This window comes from Pteronotus mesoamericanus, unplaced genomic scaffold (assembly GCF_021234165.1).
Source record: "Pteronotus mesoamericanus isolate MK-2021 breed Mesoamerican mustached bat unplaced genomic scaffold, CSHL_Meso_final scaffold_174, whole genome shotgun sequence".
Classification (NCBI taxonomy): Eukaryota; Metazoa; Chordata; class Mammalia; order Chiroptera; family Mormoopidae; genus Pteronotus; species Pteronotus mesoamericanus.
The window spans coordinates 36,253,380-36,271,882 of record NW_026555309.1 but is presented as its reverse complement, the minus strand read 5'-3'; the positions used below and the strand labels follow the sequence as shown (position 1 = coordinate 36,271,882).

At 44.2% G+C, this 18,503-nt stretch overlaps 1 protein-coding gene across 1 annotated transcript in view; it reads right to left on the bottom strand.

Annotated features, from left to right (window-relative positions):
* Positions 1-267: 267 nt before the first annotated feature.
* The window catches only part of FER1L6 (fer-1 like family member 6), a 94,277-nt gene continuing 76,041 nt past the window's right edge, over positions 268-18,503 (bottom strand). The window contains exons 32-40 of the mRNA XM_054590092.1: positions 16,473-16,643; positions 13,825-13,985; positions 11,779-11,921; positions 9,469-9,557; positions 8,929-9,027; positions 6,472-6,713; positions 5,034-5,197; positions 1,748-1,848; positions 268-451 (exon numbers count right to left, since the gene is read on the bottom strand). Coding sequence (XP_054446067.1) covers positions 268-451; positions 1,748-1,848; positions 5,034-5,197; positions 6,472-6,713; positions 8,929-9,027; positions 9,469-9,557; positions 11,779-11,921; positions 13,825-13,985; positions 16,473-16,643 — 1,354 coding nt within the window. The remainder of the gene's footprint in view (positions 452-1,747; positions 1,849-5,033; positions 5,198-6,471; positions 6,714-8,928; positions 9,028-9,468; positions 9,558-11,778; positions 11,922-13,824; positions 13,986-16,472; positions 16,644-18,503) is intronic.

Here is an 18,503-nt window from a genome sequence, read left to right as displayed (position 1 = left end):
AGGCAGCAGAGTCATTATTTCATGCTGCCCAGGGGTGAGACTTGACTTCAGGCTTCTAAGTGTGAAAGGTGGTGGCAGGGACTGCTCCCTTCCCTTCTCCTCCAAGAAAAGCCGACCTGTCCTTAGAGTAGGAACCGGTTCTCGCCCTTTGGGCTCATCCCGTTAGCCCCCTGCACAGTGCCTGTGCAGGGCACACGCTCTTACATGTTTACAGGTGAGGAGGGAGAGAGGGTTAGTAGAAAGGGAGGGGCCCGTCCTCCTGACCCTCTATGAGCCCACAACGATCTTTTGGCTGATGGCTCCTGGCAAGGTGTAGATGAAGAGGACCAGAAAGATGATGAGGATGATCAGAATGAAAGCGATGATGATGTACTTCTTGTAATTCTTCCAGATGAGGTGGTACAGACACTTGAAGGGGCTCACGAACCAGGAGAAGGAGGTGTCTGGGCGGCTGAGGGGAAAGCAAGAGAAAATCAGGGGAGGGGTCCTGTCATTCCCCCGCAGGATTCTCTAGGCCCCAGCAAGCGTTTCTGACTCCCGCTCCTCCACAAGGAGAAGCCTGACAACGGGAGAAGTAGACCATGGTGGCTTAAAGCGGCAGCAATCTGTCATCTGGGGCAATGAGGATTCCTCATCATTTAGAGTTTGGTCTGGAGAAGGGCGAGAGTCTGGTTAGAAACGGACAGAGGTCTGAGTGCCCTCCATCTGACCAACCAGCTCAAGTCCCACATCTTCCCTGAAGCCCACCCTAACCACCCAGTCCATAATGAGCCCCTCGTTTCAAATTCTTACCTTGCCTGTCACTCGACTTGGCCCCTTTTTGAACATAACCTATTTGTCTTCTTCACTATGACAACTATTTTATGAGCCTGTGCGTTTGCCCTAAACACACTGAAGGCTCTTGCAAGGCAGAGCTTGTGCCTTGTATTCTTATATTGCTATATAACCATGGATTAACTTGACTAGAGTGTCCCTTCTAGTAATTCTACTTCTGCGAATTTACTTTAAAGTAATAATTCATGAAGGAGAAAGCTTTTCATCATATTATGATCATGGAAAAAAGGTAGATATAAATTAAGTATTCAGTTATGGGGTGGTAACCAATTCAATTATGGGCATCAGTGCCATGGAACATTCCATAACCAATAAAAAATCCTGATTATGATAACTGGAAACAAAGCAAAACTTTTCAGCAAACAATAAATGAAACATGAACACAATTTTGTATGAATGATTAGAGAACGAGTAGAAAAAAAATCATGTGAAATTTATAGTCACATAAAAAATGGGTAAAAAATATATGAAATTACTCTAGAAATGCTTTTGTGGTCGTATTACAGAAAACATGCCCTCACCATTTGCCTCTGTCTTGTTTTTAGAGTAGTTTCAACGACAGAAACAAAAAACTACGTGGATTGGATGGCACCTGTTGGCGCCTCCTGGCTTCTCGGCTCTCCCGGAGGGATCCTTGCAAGGTGTCCAACCTGTGGCCCGTGGGCGGTGTGCAACCCAGGATGGCTATGAATGCGGCCCAACAAAAAATCGTAAGTTTACTTCAAATGTGAGATTTCTTTGCGATGACGTGTTGTGATGGATTTAATGTGTGGCTCAAGACAACTCTTCTTTTTCCAATGTGGGCCAGAGACGCCCAAAGGTTGGACACCCCTGCGTCTCCATCCTCCCTCTGATAGCGGGGCCGCAAAGGGCCTTTCCCATTTCTGACGCTCCCCCCGACAACACCACTCACTTGGGCTTGGCCAGGGGCTCTGGCTCCTTTCGCGCTTTTCCCACAGGGTTTTTCTCAGCTTCTTCTGCAGTAACAAGGTGGAACTCAGCTTCCACCTTCCCCTGCACAAAGACAAAAGCTTCAGCGTCTGATCACAAAGACCTACTGGGGCATCTATCTACAGCCTCCTAGAAAGGTGTTATCAGGTGGTAGATTGCCAGGAAGTACTTTGACTATGTTGCTGCTTTATTTTGAGAAATAGTGTTAGCTATTTGGTCCTGGGACAAGCCATTTTTAGGATGAACAATAAAAGCCCTGAAATGATGTTATAACACACTGAGTTTTGTGAAAAGAGAGAGTATCACATGTACAGAGATACATGTGTACTCAGGCACATGCACTATTTCATTTGTAATCATTTATAGTTGAGGAAATCAAGGTTGGATGAGGTTTGCTAAGTTGTGCTATAAAATTAGGATTTGCATTCAGGCCCTCTGACACCAAATTCTATCCTCTGCTGTTGCGTGTGTCCACATGACCCCTTCTTTAATAAATATGCCTTTTCTGAAATGTTTAAGGGGAACTCCACAATTACTGTCATGGCTCTGGCATTAGAACATGATTTTGACTTTCCTGTAAGGACTGAACTTGGGTAGCCCAAGGAATATTACAGCGCAGCGTAGCGTGGCATAGAGTAGCACAAGAATTGAGTGAGTGGGATTTGGCGCAGGCAGAGCTGCATTTGAAACCAGGCTCCGCCGCTCACTACTGTGTGACCCGGGTCAGTTACCTTCCCTCTTTTAGTCTTGCTGTTCTGGGGATGCCAACAGCATGTATCCCCAAAGTTCGCTTTGAGAAATAAACGCAATAGCACCTATACAGCACTTAACCTAGCGACTGGTAAATAGTTAGCTCTTAAAAAATTATGGCTGTTACCTTTGACACTATTTCATGGAGAGAAATACATAATTTAATGAGAAGCATATTCCAACCATAGAGAAAACACCCAAAGATATCCCAAGGACACACATTCGCAGAAGGAAAAAATTTGCAAAAAAAGGGGAGGCAGAGATGATAAAATGAATCCTGCTCTACACACAGGAGTCATCGGTTAATATCATGAAGAGCCTGTCCCTCCCACCCCCCCCCCCATGCCCCCGCCCTGCCTGAGTGGCCCCAAAGCTCTCATCTGGCATCACAAAGGCAGCAGGGGAAGGGGCTCACTGACAGACTCTGATAAGCGCCGCGCCTCCCCCTGTATCTCTCCACACAGCGGGCTCCAAGTCCCGCTTCAGTCACCAGTATGCAGTCACCGAGCACCAAGGAAAGGCCGTAAGCTAATCGTACCCTCCAAGAGTAATTTAAATCAGAGCAAGAAAAAAAGAAGACAGACAGTTTGAGAGACTATCTATTAACCCAATGACACCTGTGCAGGGAAGAAAAGGTCCTGAAAAGGCTAGATTTGTTGTCACTGCACGTGTCATTAATATTTATGGTTTCAAACTTCACCTGCCTCGAGAGTGAGGCTGGGGAAGGCGAGAGGTGACTGTGCTCAGGCCAGACACGCCTTCTGCAGCCATAATTCCGGCTTATTGTCTCTCCGCTGTCACTGGCCTGAGAGGAGGCTGAGGCTCGTTCATTAACGGCAGGGACGTGTGCTGGCAAAAGCCTTCCGGACTCTCACACACACATATACACACATATATACATACCTGCTCACACACACACACACATTTATGTACATGTGAGTGTGTGCATTATCTTACATAGTCATACTCAATGCTAGGAATTCCATTTCTGGGTGGCTAAATTAAGGAAATAATCCCAAACTTGGAAAAAGCTTTCTGCACAAGGCATAGACGCCGTTCTTTTGGATGTTCAGACTATCCTATCTGCCACAATGAGCTGTCCCAGGCTCATCCTGCAGCCATTTCTCCAAAGATGCCTTTCTTTTAATGGGAACCAGTATTTAGAAACCAGGATCCAGGTGCTAGGAACCTTCTCTGCTAGTGAGTGATTTTTACCTTTTCATCGTCCTTTGTTGTTGAAAAATTCATTTCTGCCTTGCCTGACCCCTCAGCTCCCTCAGAGAGAATTGGGTCCCTTCCTCCTCTCTCTTCCTTTTGTATGATGGATGCGTTGATTATTTCACGCATGGCTGCATTATTGATACATCTGTTCCTCTCTGCGGACTCTGAGCTGGTTGAGGGTAAAAGCCATGTCTGCTTCATTTCTTAATCCATCCAGTCGTCAATCAATTCACTGGCTGAGGATCTAAGCTGTGCTCAGCTGTGAAGCCAGAACTGAGACCGGAGGCTGCCACGTAGCAAACCCTCAATAAGTCCTTAGGAGAACGGGCAAGAGTGTGCCTTCCTGGAGCCTCATCTCTTTACCCAAGTCCTGCACTCAGCGGGGATTACTCAGAGAATGGAGGGAAGAGAAAAACTCCCAGAGAACATAGTAAAACCAGACACCATGGAGTCAGGCTGGCAGCTGCCACTCACCCAGTCAAGTTCAAAGGGTGTCCTGGCCTCACACCCACTAGGACCCTAGAGCAGGGAGAGAGAATAGCTCTCTCTTCAGACTGCTGTCCAGGAGGGTCCTGCCCTGGTTGTGCTACTGCCAGGGGGCACAGGAACAGAGGGGAGCACACACTCGCCCCCAGAGGAGGTCAGCAGCTGAGAAAAGAGGCCACTGATGCCACTCAGTCCCTTTTCTCAGTTTCGTCGATCACTGAAGTCATCCCTCCTCCCTTTTGGAGGCTGTGGGAAAGGGCAGGAGACACTTTCTTCCCAGTGTTCGTGAAAGGCCTGAATTCCTATAGTGTGTACCACCCAGTAGGACCGAGTAGGTGGTGCAGGGACAAATGGCGCTCCCTGCAGTCACTCCCTCAAAGACATTTCCAAAGGATGGCTCATTTTTTAAATGGAATCTCATATTTGAGGATGAAGGGATAAGGTATTTATGTAAAACTTTACATCATTCAAGACTTGATGCATAATTTGTAGAAATGTTTAAAAAAAAACAAAACAAACACAAAAAACTAATGCCGGGGGCATAAGTTCAAGCCAAAAGGACAGAACCACCCTGACAGAGTCAGCGAGTAAATCAAGTATGCTGAAATATGGTAGGCTTAATGCATTTATAAAGTGTTCAAAATTCTTGCTTCTCAGCAGAACCTTTGCCCTAAAGGGCTCTATGTTATTTTCACTGCAAAGCACTTCACTGAAAGTTCGCAAAATGACTCATTTAAAGAGCATAATGTTCCCCGCCTGCCCCCACCCCATCTCCTACGGCTGCCACTTACTGTGAGTTCTTTGCTTTTAGCGAAAGGCCACCAGCCCCGCACACGCTTTTGCTGGAAGATGGAGATCTTGCTCTCCTCACTTGCATTTTCAAACTTGGTGAGATCACAGGCTTTGGCAGACTTGGCTGGCCGGGGGAAACTATTGAGGTTCATTTCCAGGGAGCCTGGGAAGAGATGCCCGTAGCAGTTATGGGAGGGCTTTGAAAATCAATCACCATTCCCATTCAGCCATTCATTCATTCATCCGTCTGTCCATCCATCATCCACGCATTCATCCCTCAGTCATCATTCAATTAGTGCCCTACTGGATCACCAGCATGTGCTAGGTATTGGAGATACAAACATGACCAAGACATATTTGGTGCCCTCAAAGCATTGATAATACGGCAGCAGGTCGGAGACAAGCGCAGAGGCTACAATATGAAACCTTCAAGCCTCAGGGTCCGGTGTCATTGCTGCTGGGCATCTCTGCCCTGACTGCCGTCTGCACCGTGTCCTTCCCCTGCTTAGTACAGATCAGCCTAGGAGAACCCCCTTCTCCCCCCTCGCCTTCCTCTTTGAGTCCCCTGAACCCCTCCAGGCTGGGAACTAAGTCTCACAGCCTTTGTAGCTTCTCTCCAAGACCTCGGTAGGCTCTCAACAATGTATTTTCAATGAATGAGTATAAGGCAGAGGAAGGTAATACCTGTGAGGGCCACAAGAGCATTATGTATCTAATAACCTTTTCCTGTTACAGAAGCAATATTTGCTAATTGTGAATATTTAGAACATTCCCATAAGAAAAAATAATAGAAAAAATTTCCATAATTCTGTCCCCAAAAGTTGACTGCAGCTCTATGGATTAGTTCCTATCCTTATGTCCGTCTTTCTCCTTGACTGCCTCTGACTATCACTTTCTCCTATACATATAAACACATATTTTACAGAAAGGGAACTCTTTTTCCTACACTCTTTTTTCACTCAATGCATCTTGCATATCTATCCAAATCATTAAATATTATACAATGTTTATGGTTGCAGGGTTATAACCCATTGAGTGCTTACTACGTATGAGGCACTGTGCTTAGTTGTTAAATTATATTATCACATACATAGCTCCTAACACCCTCTGAGACATACAATATGACTACCCCCATTTTTTACAACTGAGGAAAACAGAGGCACAGAGTAAACCACTAATTAGCTCAAAAATTAACAGCTTCTCAGTGGTAGAGCAAAGATCAATTTAAATCTGTTTGTCTATGTATCTTCCACCATATGGAAGCACCATAATTTATTTGGCCAACTCCCTATTAATGGCTAGTTGGAGTGCTTCCATTTTTTACAGTGATAAATAGCACTGAAATTATCATCCTTGTAGCTAAATCAGACCAAACTCCCCCAAACCTGGGAAACAACACTTAGCATTCATACGGGCTTGATGCAGCCATTGGCTTACCCAGGAAGTCATCCGAGGAGAGCCTTTCAAAATCCCACACCTGGAGCACCAACTCAGCTGGCACTTTACACTCCATCTTCTCCAAGGAAAAGATGTGCTCCCTCTTGGTGATGACGATTTGCTTCTCAGCGGGGAGATACTGAAACGGAAACAGGAAGCGCCAGTTGAAGTTCCCCTCTCCAGTAAGGGAGTTGTAATGCACATCTGTCTCCTGCTTGTCATCTTCCAAACCCTTTATCCACCTGAATAAAGTAGAAAAAGAATTGAACACTCAGCGCAGGTTATTGAGGCACCAGTATAATCGAGAGTGATTTAACTAGTTCCAATGCAGTCATCCGTTATAGTTTTAAGATCATGAAATAGATTTAGATGGACATTTCCATTGATCTAAAAGGGAAAATAGAGTTTAAAGGGTCTGAAACAAAAAGATTCTCATTCTAAGGCAGGCTGAGGAAGGGCATTCAGTTGTTTATGGGTAGACCTGAAGCCCCCCTCAATAAAGAAGGCGAATTCAGGACATGTGAAGGTAGAGTTAGTCTCCTCTCACCCCGGACTCTTCTTTGTCAGGGACACAACCTCTGCACTTGAGTGTTAACGACAAGATTGCCCACTACATCGAGCCTCCAACATTGGCCTTATTGAGATCTGTAATGTCAGGCCTGAAACTCACCCCCTTCTCTCTGGTTGTGGGTCTCAAAACCCCAGCAGGCCTGCACCAGTGTGGCATGGAGGGTACGAGGGCTGCCTGTACCCCGCCCCCCGCCCGGGTTCCAGTCCTGGCCCTACCACTTACTAACTGTGCAGCCATAGATAAGTTACCTAACCTCTCTGTGCCTTGGTTTCACCTGGGACATGGAAGCGGTGACAGCACTGAGTCCGTAGGATTGTTCTGAGGCGTTACATGAGGTAATATTTGTTAAGTGCTTTTGTGTACACCAAATTATCTCTACTGTTATTTCTTCTTAGTATTTCCTGGTCTTTCCCCTCCATACTCACCAAAAAGTAAGCTACAATTAATATCTATCCCCTACTACATAGTGAATTAACTCTTGAGAAAGATAGATACTTTTTATACAAACTAATTGATAATTCCAAACCAAGTGTTTTCTGAAAGCTGACATTCCTCCCCCAGGGAGCAGGGGCGGGTAAAGACCATTCTCCCTCAGGGAAGTGGTACCACTTGGGGTATGGATGCAATGATTTAGCTGTAGATGGTGCTCACTGAAAAAAAAAAATATAATCTGTTGTGAGGACAGGAGTGGTAAATAGATGCTAGGAGAGTGACAGCGAGCAGAGACAGATGGTCCTTGGCTTCATGGAGCTACAGCCACAGCAGGAAGCGGGTGCCGAGATTTGGGTTGGGTGGCAGAAGCCACCAGAGAGAGATGTACAAAGGCCCTATGGAAGAAAGGAAAGAAGCTCAGTGGACCAAAGAGCAGAAAGCAAGAGGGTGGGGGGGGGGCGGGTATTGGTCCAGTGAGATGAGGCTGGAGAGATAGGCAGGGGCTAATCACATGGGACATTTTAGGACATATTAGGGATTTGAATCTTCGTCCAGAGAAAACAGGATGCCATTAAAGGGTTTTAAGTACACAACTGACATAATCAGATCATGGTCTACAAAGATCACTCGTGTTTCAACTTAGAGAACAAATTATTGGAGGCAAGAGTGAATATGGAGAGACCAATTCCTATGGCACTGGTATTTCAGTGGCTCTAGCAAGAGATGATGGAGGGAAAGACTATAGTGGTGGGTGGTGAAGATGAAGAGAAATGAACTGTACTGATAACTCTTTGAGGCAAAGTGGACAAGATTTAATGGCATACTAGAAATGGGGTCATCAATGAGGAAGATTTGTTGCTTGGGGAAGACAAAGAGATACCAAGACAGGCTTAGATGAGTTTTTATCTGAGCTACAAGTTTCTGTCCTTTTTGCTTCTGATTCTTTACTCTCTTATATCTCTCTCTGACAAGAGGCTAAAAGGAAGCCTGTTATACCCAAGGTGTAGGAGAGATATAAACTCGTTAGTTCCCTGAGTCTTAGGTGGTATCTGTTTTATCAGTAGAACTAGCAAATGAGAAGGTCTAAGGTTTAGCATTCGTATTAGTCTTACAACCTTCTTACCACTTAATCTTTCATCGTTAGCAGCACATCTCTCTACTTCCTTCAGGGGTAACAGTTTTGTTACTCAAAAAGTCTAACTATACAACATTTAATTTGAAGAGATGCTTACATAATAAGATTTCTTGACAAAAATATTTTTATAAGATAATAATTCTTAACAAAACGATCAAATAAGACAATTATTTGACCCCCAAAAAAGTGGGCTTTCTAATGAGGTGAGTAAGATGAACTCCTTTTGTGGGATGTGGGTGGAGTGGTTTTCATGAGGCTTAGGGTTTCAAGAGGTGAGGAGGTGAAGGATTGGGAGGAGGGAGTTTGTTGATGGCCTTACCCTTTAACATAAATATCACTTGACTTTTGTCCTGTGAAGATATTCTCATCCTCTAAAATGACATCTTCAGTGTTCCAGATGGTTACTCTCAGTTCATATCTGGAATAAGGAAAGGCAGCATTAGGTTGAAAAGTATGAAAACTGAGTCAATGAGTGTTTATGTGATTCTGGTATTGCTTTGAGACCATAGGTTTCCTTAACTTCACCAAGTTCAAAAATATCAACACTTACGGTCTTGGTTCCTTCAAAACCAAGTGTTCTGCTGGAATCACCAAGGACATGAATTTCTCTGAGCACATCCTCCTTCCATTAACTAACATTTTGCAGAATGTTGAAGCTCCAAGTAGCCCCTATCCTAAAATGGGGGCCACCATTCCAATCTCCACACTCACCCCGCTGTAACTGGCCGGGTGGAAAGTAAGGTATAAGTATCAGGTGCCAATTGATCAATGTGACACATGAGACCCAGATAAAATGTCATGATCGTGTAGTCGGCTACCATGATCTCGTCCCCTGAAGGCTGGGCTGCAGCTGACTTACCCTTTGGGTTGCCTTGGTGAGATGTCAACAGGAGGTCCAGGCTGAGGCATATCTTTGGGAAACATGTCCACCCACATCTGCAGGCGGCCCTTGTTAAGAAATGAAGACCCTTAGCTTTGGTGAGGTGGGGCGGGGGGGTGGGGCAGTGAGCATACCACATGAGCAATCGATCATTCATGGTTTTAACAGATCTCTTTGCTAGAAATAGATATTAGATACAGCTTGGTAGCTTTATACATGTTTAGGATATTTGTCGACAAAGGCAGAACTTACATTTTAATTAAGAATTAGTCAGAGCATACATTAAGAGCAGAAGAACAAGCAAACTCTTACTGAGCATCTGCTATGTGGTAGACAAAGGGCTCTGCGCTTGATAAACATTATCCCATGAACTGTCCCAATCTCCCCCCTGGGTAGATGTCATTATTCATACTTAGCAGATGAGCAAACATCTTGCCCATGTTACACAGACAATATGTAGCAGAGTCTGGATTCAACCCTTGTCTGTTGACTACAGAGACTGCTCTTTTTACGAACTCCTAAAGTTTAAAAAGATGATAATATTATCTATTAGAAGTACCATGCTTTTTTTTATTTGTTTCCAATGTACCTTAACATCCATTACATTCATTAAATGCTTGCCCTACCCATACTTCTGTTACACATGAAGAAACTGAGGCTTAGAGAAGTCAAAGTACTGATCTGAAATCCTACTGCTTAATCAGTGGCAGAATAGGGCCTCCCATTCATTGACTTGAACTCCATACATCATGCCTTATTCTGCTGCAAGGGATTTAGGAGGCCATGTGTGGAGGTCTGGCAGATTCCATGTTCAGCTGTGTTGTATACATTCTAAGTACTGTCAGCTCAGGCAAGGAAGTCTGGACGGGGGTGGTCAAGGGTGATTGTATAAGAAGGAAGTGGGGCTTCCACTTGAGTGGGAAGAATATTCATGAAATGAGGAGGGTGGGAGGGGGCTTTGGTTAGAGAAAAAAAAAACTTTCTAAGGGAAGGGACAGTATAAGAAAAGCTTTAGCATTTGGGAAGAGAAGAACCAATTCAATGGAGAATTCTAGTCCTAGAGAAAAGTGGGGTGATTTATTCTCTCAAGATATGTTGATATTCAGCTTTAATCAAAAAGCGACATCTGATGGGCAAAAGGAAGGATACCAGTAACTAAGTGATTTCAAATATCATTGTAAATTTCAGGAAACAATCATAAGCTTCTACATCTGAGAAAGGTTTACCCTTTCAAGGCATTTCCTGACCCATGCTATCACTGGGTTTATGTCCCAGCACAGCCAGGGTAGGGTAGCAAGCTGGGTTTTCCTGCCCTGTTGTAGTCAAGTTCATGGCTTTGCCCAAGTTACACAGTGAGTGAGTCTAGGGCTGGGACAGACTAGGGACTCAAACTGCCTGGGTTAAATTCCAGCTCTACTTATCAGCTGAGTAACTTTGAGCAAGTTATTTAAACTCTCAGAACTTTAATTTCCTCACCTTAAAAGGATCATAGTGAGTATATCATAAGGCTATATTAAAGAATAAGAGTAAGGTGACCCCCACAGCCTTATTGGCCTAGGAAGATCCATTGCACCTGCATAATTATTAATAGTGACCTCTTCCACGCTCAAAAATGGTCACAGTTTGGGTAAGCAATTCTATGATCATCCTCATTTGTCAGATCATTTATGTAAAGGACCTAGTACATAAAAGGCTCTTAATAAAGTTTATCTTCTCTTCTAAGTTCTAACCCAGATTTCTAGTTATTTTTTTCCACAAAGCTTCTTGTCAGTTCTTTGAGGTTAGCCACCATCTATTGCCTCTCTGGGAAAACTAGTGAGCTGTGTGCTTGCTGAAACATATTTGGACAAGGGCTTGAACATATCCAATGGGACTTGAAGTTTTGCAAATGTCAGAATGCTTCCAAAAGAGTTTGACAGCTCTAATCGTAAAAAAAGGAAAGAGCACTAAGTCCAACACTGACCCTAGGGCAGAGTTGCTCAGCCTTGACATTGCCGGCATTTGGAGCCGAATGACTCTTTGCTGTGAGGAGCTGTCCTGCGCAGTGTAGGATGTCTGGTAGCTCCCTGACCTATACCCACATGATGTCAGTAGCACCTCTACCCGCTTGAGACAACCAAAAATATTTCCAGACATTGCTAAGTATCCCAGGACAGTATATGTGTGTGTGGAAATTTTCCCTGTTTGAGAACCATTGTTCTAGGGCACATAAGATTGACTTTTAGGGGGACAGTCCTATTCCTTGGGGATGAACCCTCCTATCAGGGCCAGACCCATCTTGGCCACTACCTGCTCCATTCCTGGCTTATCCTTATGGTACAGCGGCCGGGTTTCTATGTGCTCTGGAACCAGCCTGCATCCAACCTCTGGGATGTCACTCCAAGAATGTAAAACCTTGAGGGCCAAGTGCTCATAAGATTCCACTGTCTCATCTGCGTGGAAGAAAGAAAAATGAAGAGACTTGTCAGCTGTGTGTTCCAGGAAGGGGACAGCAGTGAGCAGTCAGATGCATTTTTAAACACATTTAAAGGTTCCTTTAAATATAATGAGGCACAAGAAAAGCCAGCAGAAGAGAAACAGAACAAAGAGAAGAGAGAAAAAAGTGGGGGTAGTGTGGTAGGAAGGGGAAAGAGATTGAAAAGTTAGAGAGTGACACATGAAATGGGTTGATAAGAAGACCAAGAGAGCAAGTCACTTGGAGCACGAGGCTTCTTGAATCAGATTTCTCCAGAGTCTACAAATTGCAAGCTGGGCTTCAAGGTACTGGAGAGGATACATTTCTTGGAGATATTAGAACTGTTTGCTAACATGGCAGTGTGATAGGGCCTGGGAACAGGGATGACCCCAAACAAGGTGGTGAAATGGGCACCATGTGTGTGCAGGGAGGTCTTCTGTCTTTTCTCGTTATTGCTCGGGATTTCCCTCCTACCAGCTCCTGCTCACAGAAAAGATTCTTTGATCCACCATTCTACCAAAGAAAGTAGTTCATGATAGCAACTACTGTAGAAACATTATTTGCGAACATTATAAGGCAAATATTGTTGAAAGGGTCAAATCTCCTTGACAGTTTAGAAAGCCCAAGTTTGACATAGGAAATTAAACTTTTTTTTTTTTTAAAGGGAGGGCCACAAAAAGAAGTCTCCCCATAGTAGTAATTACAATCAGAAAAAGTTGATAGGGACAAACGAGGAATCAGTGGGCTAAATCTTTGTCATGAAGTTTAATCCATCAAGCGCTGATCCTGATGAACATAATTTCAAATTTTTGGTGGGCAAAAAAGATTTTTGTTTTGTCACAAAATACTGGACATTGATCAAGGAATTGAACTGGTTTAATAAAGTACAATGTGAAAGAGAATTTCTCTTACATAAGTTCACCAATATGCCATTAACACATTATCTAAATGTCAATGAACTCTGCACGTAAGAACGTTCAAGAAGTTTTTGGGGTCAAAATGACACAATAACAAGAAATCTTGGCATCAGAGTGGTGGGATCAACACATCAGTATCCAAGCGTCCTGTGGCAGGTCCTTGGCTGGACTCTTTGCATCAGAAGCACTGCGCTATGTACAGGCAGTCTCTAAGCATCAAACAGATAAGGGTGACAGACAAGAATTGTTCCGTATCATTAAAGTAAAGGTGACTTTTCTTCTCATCCTGAGTTTCTGAAAGCCTCCCTGGGTTCTCCCTGGCAGGTGCCATGATGCACTGAGGAAAATCTCCTTCTTAGCATTGCAGCAGGAGAGCTGTTGGTGTACAATTTATGGGAGTAATTCGGGCTGTGTCCAATGATTTATGGCATATAACGGACTTTTTAAGGTTATTGTCTACCTTCTGGTGCAACAGCTCTACCTATGGGATCTCTACTGCAGAAACATCAGAAGTGTGTAAGACTGTGTATAAGGAGGTGCATGGTAGCGTTGAGTGTCACTACAAAAGGTGGACACAATGTAAATAAATAACACAGCCATAAAGTGAATATTATCAATGATCCTTTCAAAGCACAAAGGAGAATTGTCATAATCTATTGGAAATACAAACGGCAGGATACAAAACTATATATGGTGCATTTATAGTTCTGTGAAAATGGGGTATATGGCACACACCGCACATGCACACACAGACTGAAGGGAAATATACCGGCATGCAGCATGCTTATCCTTGATTTGGGGACCTATATATGATATTCATTATCCTCCCTACTTTTCCATATTTTCTCCCATGAGCAAGCATTATGTTTGCAATAGAGGGCCACTGTCCCCGGCCACAAGTACCACCAGAAGCAGGCTTTTCAGAAGAAAAGTGAAGCCAGCAGGCTGCACTGTGGGAGTTACCAGTGTCCTCTTCTGTGAAGACTGTCTTTCCAGAAAAGACCTGGTTCCCGATCTGTATTTTCCCAGGATGAAAGTAGGGTCCATCCAGCTTGTTGTCTTTGCAAAGCTTGGTGAGGATTTCAGTGGGTTTGGACGCATCTCTCCAGGCGTTGTATCCTTCTCTGAAAAGCAGAGGAAGGACCGGTAGGGTGAGGCTAGCTTCCCCTGGAAGGACATACTCAATGTCCCTATTCAAAGGGCCACCTAAGTATGATCTGGGGTTTCCTTCAGATTCAACATGCCATTCTGTATGCTTGGGCTCATGTTTTTGGTTTTGTTTTCTCTCTTTTCTGGTCAATACCTCTCATATGCATGCTTGTATGAAAAGCAGGACTTCTGAATAGCTTAACATAAAAATCCTTTGCAAGTAGTTTTTTAAAAATGTACCTTAAAAAATTGAAGTGAAATTTACATACCATAAAAATAATCATTTTAAAGTTGACCACTTCAGTGGCATTTAGAACATTCACAATGTCATGCAGCCACTACCTCTATTGCATCCAAAACATTTCCATCACCCCAAAGAAAACACTGTGCCGATTAAGCAGTTACTCCTCGTTCCCCCTCCTGCTGGCCTTTGGCAATCACCAAGCTGCTCTTTGTCTCCATGGATTTCTTTGCAGGGTTTTTTGTTGCTGTTTGGCTTTTATTCTGTTTCTAATAGAATAGCCAGTTAGCTGCCTTCATTCTAAGAGGAAAGCCTAACTCGTCCTTTTAGTTTCTTTGTTTCTTCCCTCCCCTCTACTTCTCCCACCCCCAAATCATACTGTAGACTCATGATGTAGACAGAAAGTCTATATGTGCTGTTTCTCCAATCAGTGGTTTTCCTGGTGCTGAGTTTCTACATCTTTCCAATCCCTTCATCCCTTAAAAATTAGCTGTTTGTGCACAAGTTATTAACTGGCAGTGACGTGCTCTCTGAGAGCTATGGCCACGATGAGCTTGGATTTCTCTGCATATTTTGGGACACAGGATTCACTTGCATTTAACTTGTCTAAGCATTTAAATCAATCAAAACATGGCAGCTGTCCTACATTGTTCCGGAGATATGGCGGCCCTGGACAGCCCGCCCACGCCATGCGCCATACCCAGAGCCACACACAGGCCTCCCCAGACACAGGTGCTCTTGTCCTACTTTAAAACCTTTTCAGTGGACAAAGGTTATAACTTCTCTGAACAAATGATTTTCTCCCTGGTAATTACACCATCAGGAAAGTCTTCTGAACAATGTATGCAGCATGTTGGCCTGTGGCTTCCTTCCCTGACTTGAGAGTAAGAAGAGCTTTTTCTGAGTGGTACTGTCTCGGGTTACCTGAGGGTGATGCAAATACCTCTCCCTAGACACCAACACTGAACTGGCTCCCTGGACTCAGGGAAGAGCAGATCAGCTCTTCATTCAGAGGCTTGTCTGAAATGTTTGCCATGAGAGAAACGGGCACTCAGGTTCTGTTCATGTGAGTCCAGATGGGGACAGCCCTTCCAGAGAGCCATTGGATGTGCATACTTCCTTAAAATATGCATTCCTTTCAATGGAATAATCCACGTCTATAGATGAATACTGAGCGAATTACCAGAGAAGTGTGCAATGGCTTGTGTATGTGAATACTTATAGCAGCAATATTTCTAACAGAATAAAGAAGAAATATAGAAATGCCGTAACATTCATGAAAGCGAACTGATTATTCATTTTATAATAAATCCATCTCATGGAATACCATTGAGCTAGTCAAATGATGATTTTGAAGAATATTAAATGATGTTATAGAATGCTTATAATGTAAGGGTTAGCAAGATAAGTAGTTTACAAAATTGCACAGAGAGTATAAATTCAACTTTGGGGGGAATAGCATAGAAAAACATACTAAAAGGAAACACATACAAAATTTTTTATGTAGTTATCTCTGGGTAAAATAATTTGATCATTACTTCATACTTCCTGTATTTCCTAAATTTTCTACAATGAATATATAATATTATGTTCAGAAAAAACATTTCTAAAAGTATACCATGAAAGTCTAATGAATGTTTTCATATTTTCCTAGCTGAAATTTGTAATTGTAAGGTTTTAATTCTTTTTAAGATATCAGATACAACATATTTAAAAAGAAATAAAGCTGGTAGTCTCTATTTTCAAATTAAGCAGAATTTAAAATCTTTGTAAAGAGTAAGAATTCAGCCCACAATTCTCTCATATTTAAGATGGGGGTACAGCTCAATGGGTTTTGAGAGAACCAAATGAGATACTCCATGTAACGTGCTTGGTGTTTCATAAGTTCTCCTAAGTGTTAGTTATAATTACCTAGGATATTGGCATTTGTGTTATATTAATCATTCTTGTAGCATCATTTCCCATTGTGGAACTCAGCCCACCAGGCCCAGCTGACTGAGCGAACACATACAATTGGGCTCCTGTCTCCTGAGGAACCTAGCTCTGCCTCCCCAGCCCCAGCCACCCCCCAGCACAGCGAGCACTTTCATCAAACCAGCCGCGCTGACTGGGAGCCCATGTGAGGTGTTAAAGCGGAGCCTTGGCTGGTGCTCCCAGAGCAGGGACCATCTGAGGCCACAGCTCGGATCCCCAACAGCGTCCCTGCAGAGAAAGGACTTACATCTCATACTGGTTCTGCAGGCCACAGATGGCTCGGTGTTTGCTGTAAAAACGGTTCTCCAGGTCGATCCTGGTCTCGCCAATGAGATCGTCTGTCCCGATCATGTCGTGGTCGTAGATCAGGACGGAGAGCAGGGACTCCTTTGGGAACGTGGCCTGGATCTCAAATGACCTGCAGTCCAAGTAGAGGCTTTAGGAGTCAAAAACATGTACCTCGCCTACAGTTCCTGTGAACACACTAAATAACTCACTAAATGCTTAGTGGATATTTATTTGGTTTAACTTGCCTGTGAGAGGCAAACAGTTTCCAATTCTGTTGTCATTTTTCAGTAGCCAGTAATCTCTTTCATGGGCCCCAGTTGCAGTCCATAACTTGGGTGCAGCTAGATACCGAGGAAAACCCTTGGGTTTTGGTCTCAAACTGATTTCCAACCGTGGTTTCAAATCAGTACCTTCCTGGTTGTAAAACTGTGGAAAGTTTCTCCATCCCTCACAGCCTCCTTATGTGTATGTAAATAGGGATAAATGTCTTCTTTATGAGACAGCACGGTGGCTAAATGTTGTTTTTATAAAATGCACATTTTACTTCTAGGCATTTAACTGGTGCCCCCAAAGTTGCCATTCCCTTTCCCCTCCGTTTTTGCTTTATCAGGGAGTGCCAGCTGTGTTTATTTTAAATGAAAGCCCTATTGAAGGTGCGCAAATCATAACGACGTATAATTGCAGGGCTGGAACACCGTGTCTGCAGGATTTGAAGCCCCAGAGAAGAGAGACCCACCCTCTCATCTCTGCCTTGTTGTACCCTGCACTCGGCCTGCAGAGAGTAGATAATATATGTCTCCTTGAGCTGTCAGGGACCTCAGCGGCCACCATATTCAATTCCTCCACTTTACAGATAAGGACATTAAAATCCGGAGAACACAAGCAGCTTGGCCAGGAGCATAAATTCGCCTAATGAATATAAACGCCAGGTTCTGACTCCTTAGCTCTGGCTCTTTCCATGATACCGCACCAGCGCGAGGCGCCGAAAGGAGCACCCGCCCTGTTGGACTTCCTGCGGCAATGCATTATCCGAGCTCCTGAGCGCTAGAGAAGATGAGAGTTCAATTTTGAGTGAACCCCTGCATTTTAGGGAAATGTCTTCCTGAAAACCCAGTCAGGACACACCAGTGTTTCTCTAGCAGCTCCCGACCCTCGCTGCCCTGGCACAAGGTGGGGTAGTGTGGGAGCAGGGGACACAGAGGTGGGGGGGAGGAAGGGAGAATGAGGGCCCATTGTTTTCCGCCCGCAGGCCGGCTGGGCTGCTGACCGCAGGCTCAGATGCACTCAGCCCTGACTCTCACTGTCCATTGTGGCAAGAACTGCAATCACAGCACAGCCTGAGCCAATTAACACCACCCCCCCCAACCCCAGAGAAAAAGGCAGGGATGCTCCCCAGCTCCGGGGACTGTAATCAACTGAGGCAGCTCTAGCAGGCCAGGGGCACGGCTGTGTGGGAAGAAATGATCGTCTTCCACCTACAGCCATAGTATTGCCTCCCTGGGGCTCCTAGATTTGGATTCCAAATGGTAGTTGATTCTCAAGGTGTCTCAGAAGGAAGCCTGCAGCTGCCTATCTCTGAGTTTTGTTGTCACGTGGCTGCAGCCACCAAGAAAGGACTTCTTAAGTGCTAACTGCCCCTGGCAACCATGACAGATGATGCAATTGCTCTGCCCCTTTTCCCTAAGCTGTGTGCTCACAGATGAACCTCTCCTGAGTTTTCACTGGAGCTGTCATTAGAACGAACTACCATGGCTGGACTTTCAGGCACCCAGGGGAAAACTAGACTTACATCAACTTGTGTGACAATGAGGTACGATCTCTGGATACAAAGAAGGTTCGAAAGAATGCACTGAACTGGGCAAAAACGGAGACTTTTTGAAGCATTTCATACCTCTAAGCTTCAGAGCAGAAATGTCCCATGGTTTCTCTGTTCAGTTATTTATTCCTTTGTTCATTTCACAATTATTACACACCCACTATCTTCCAGGCA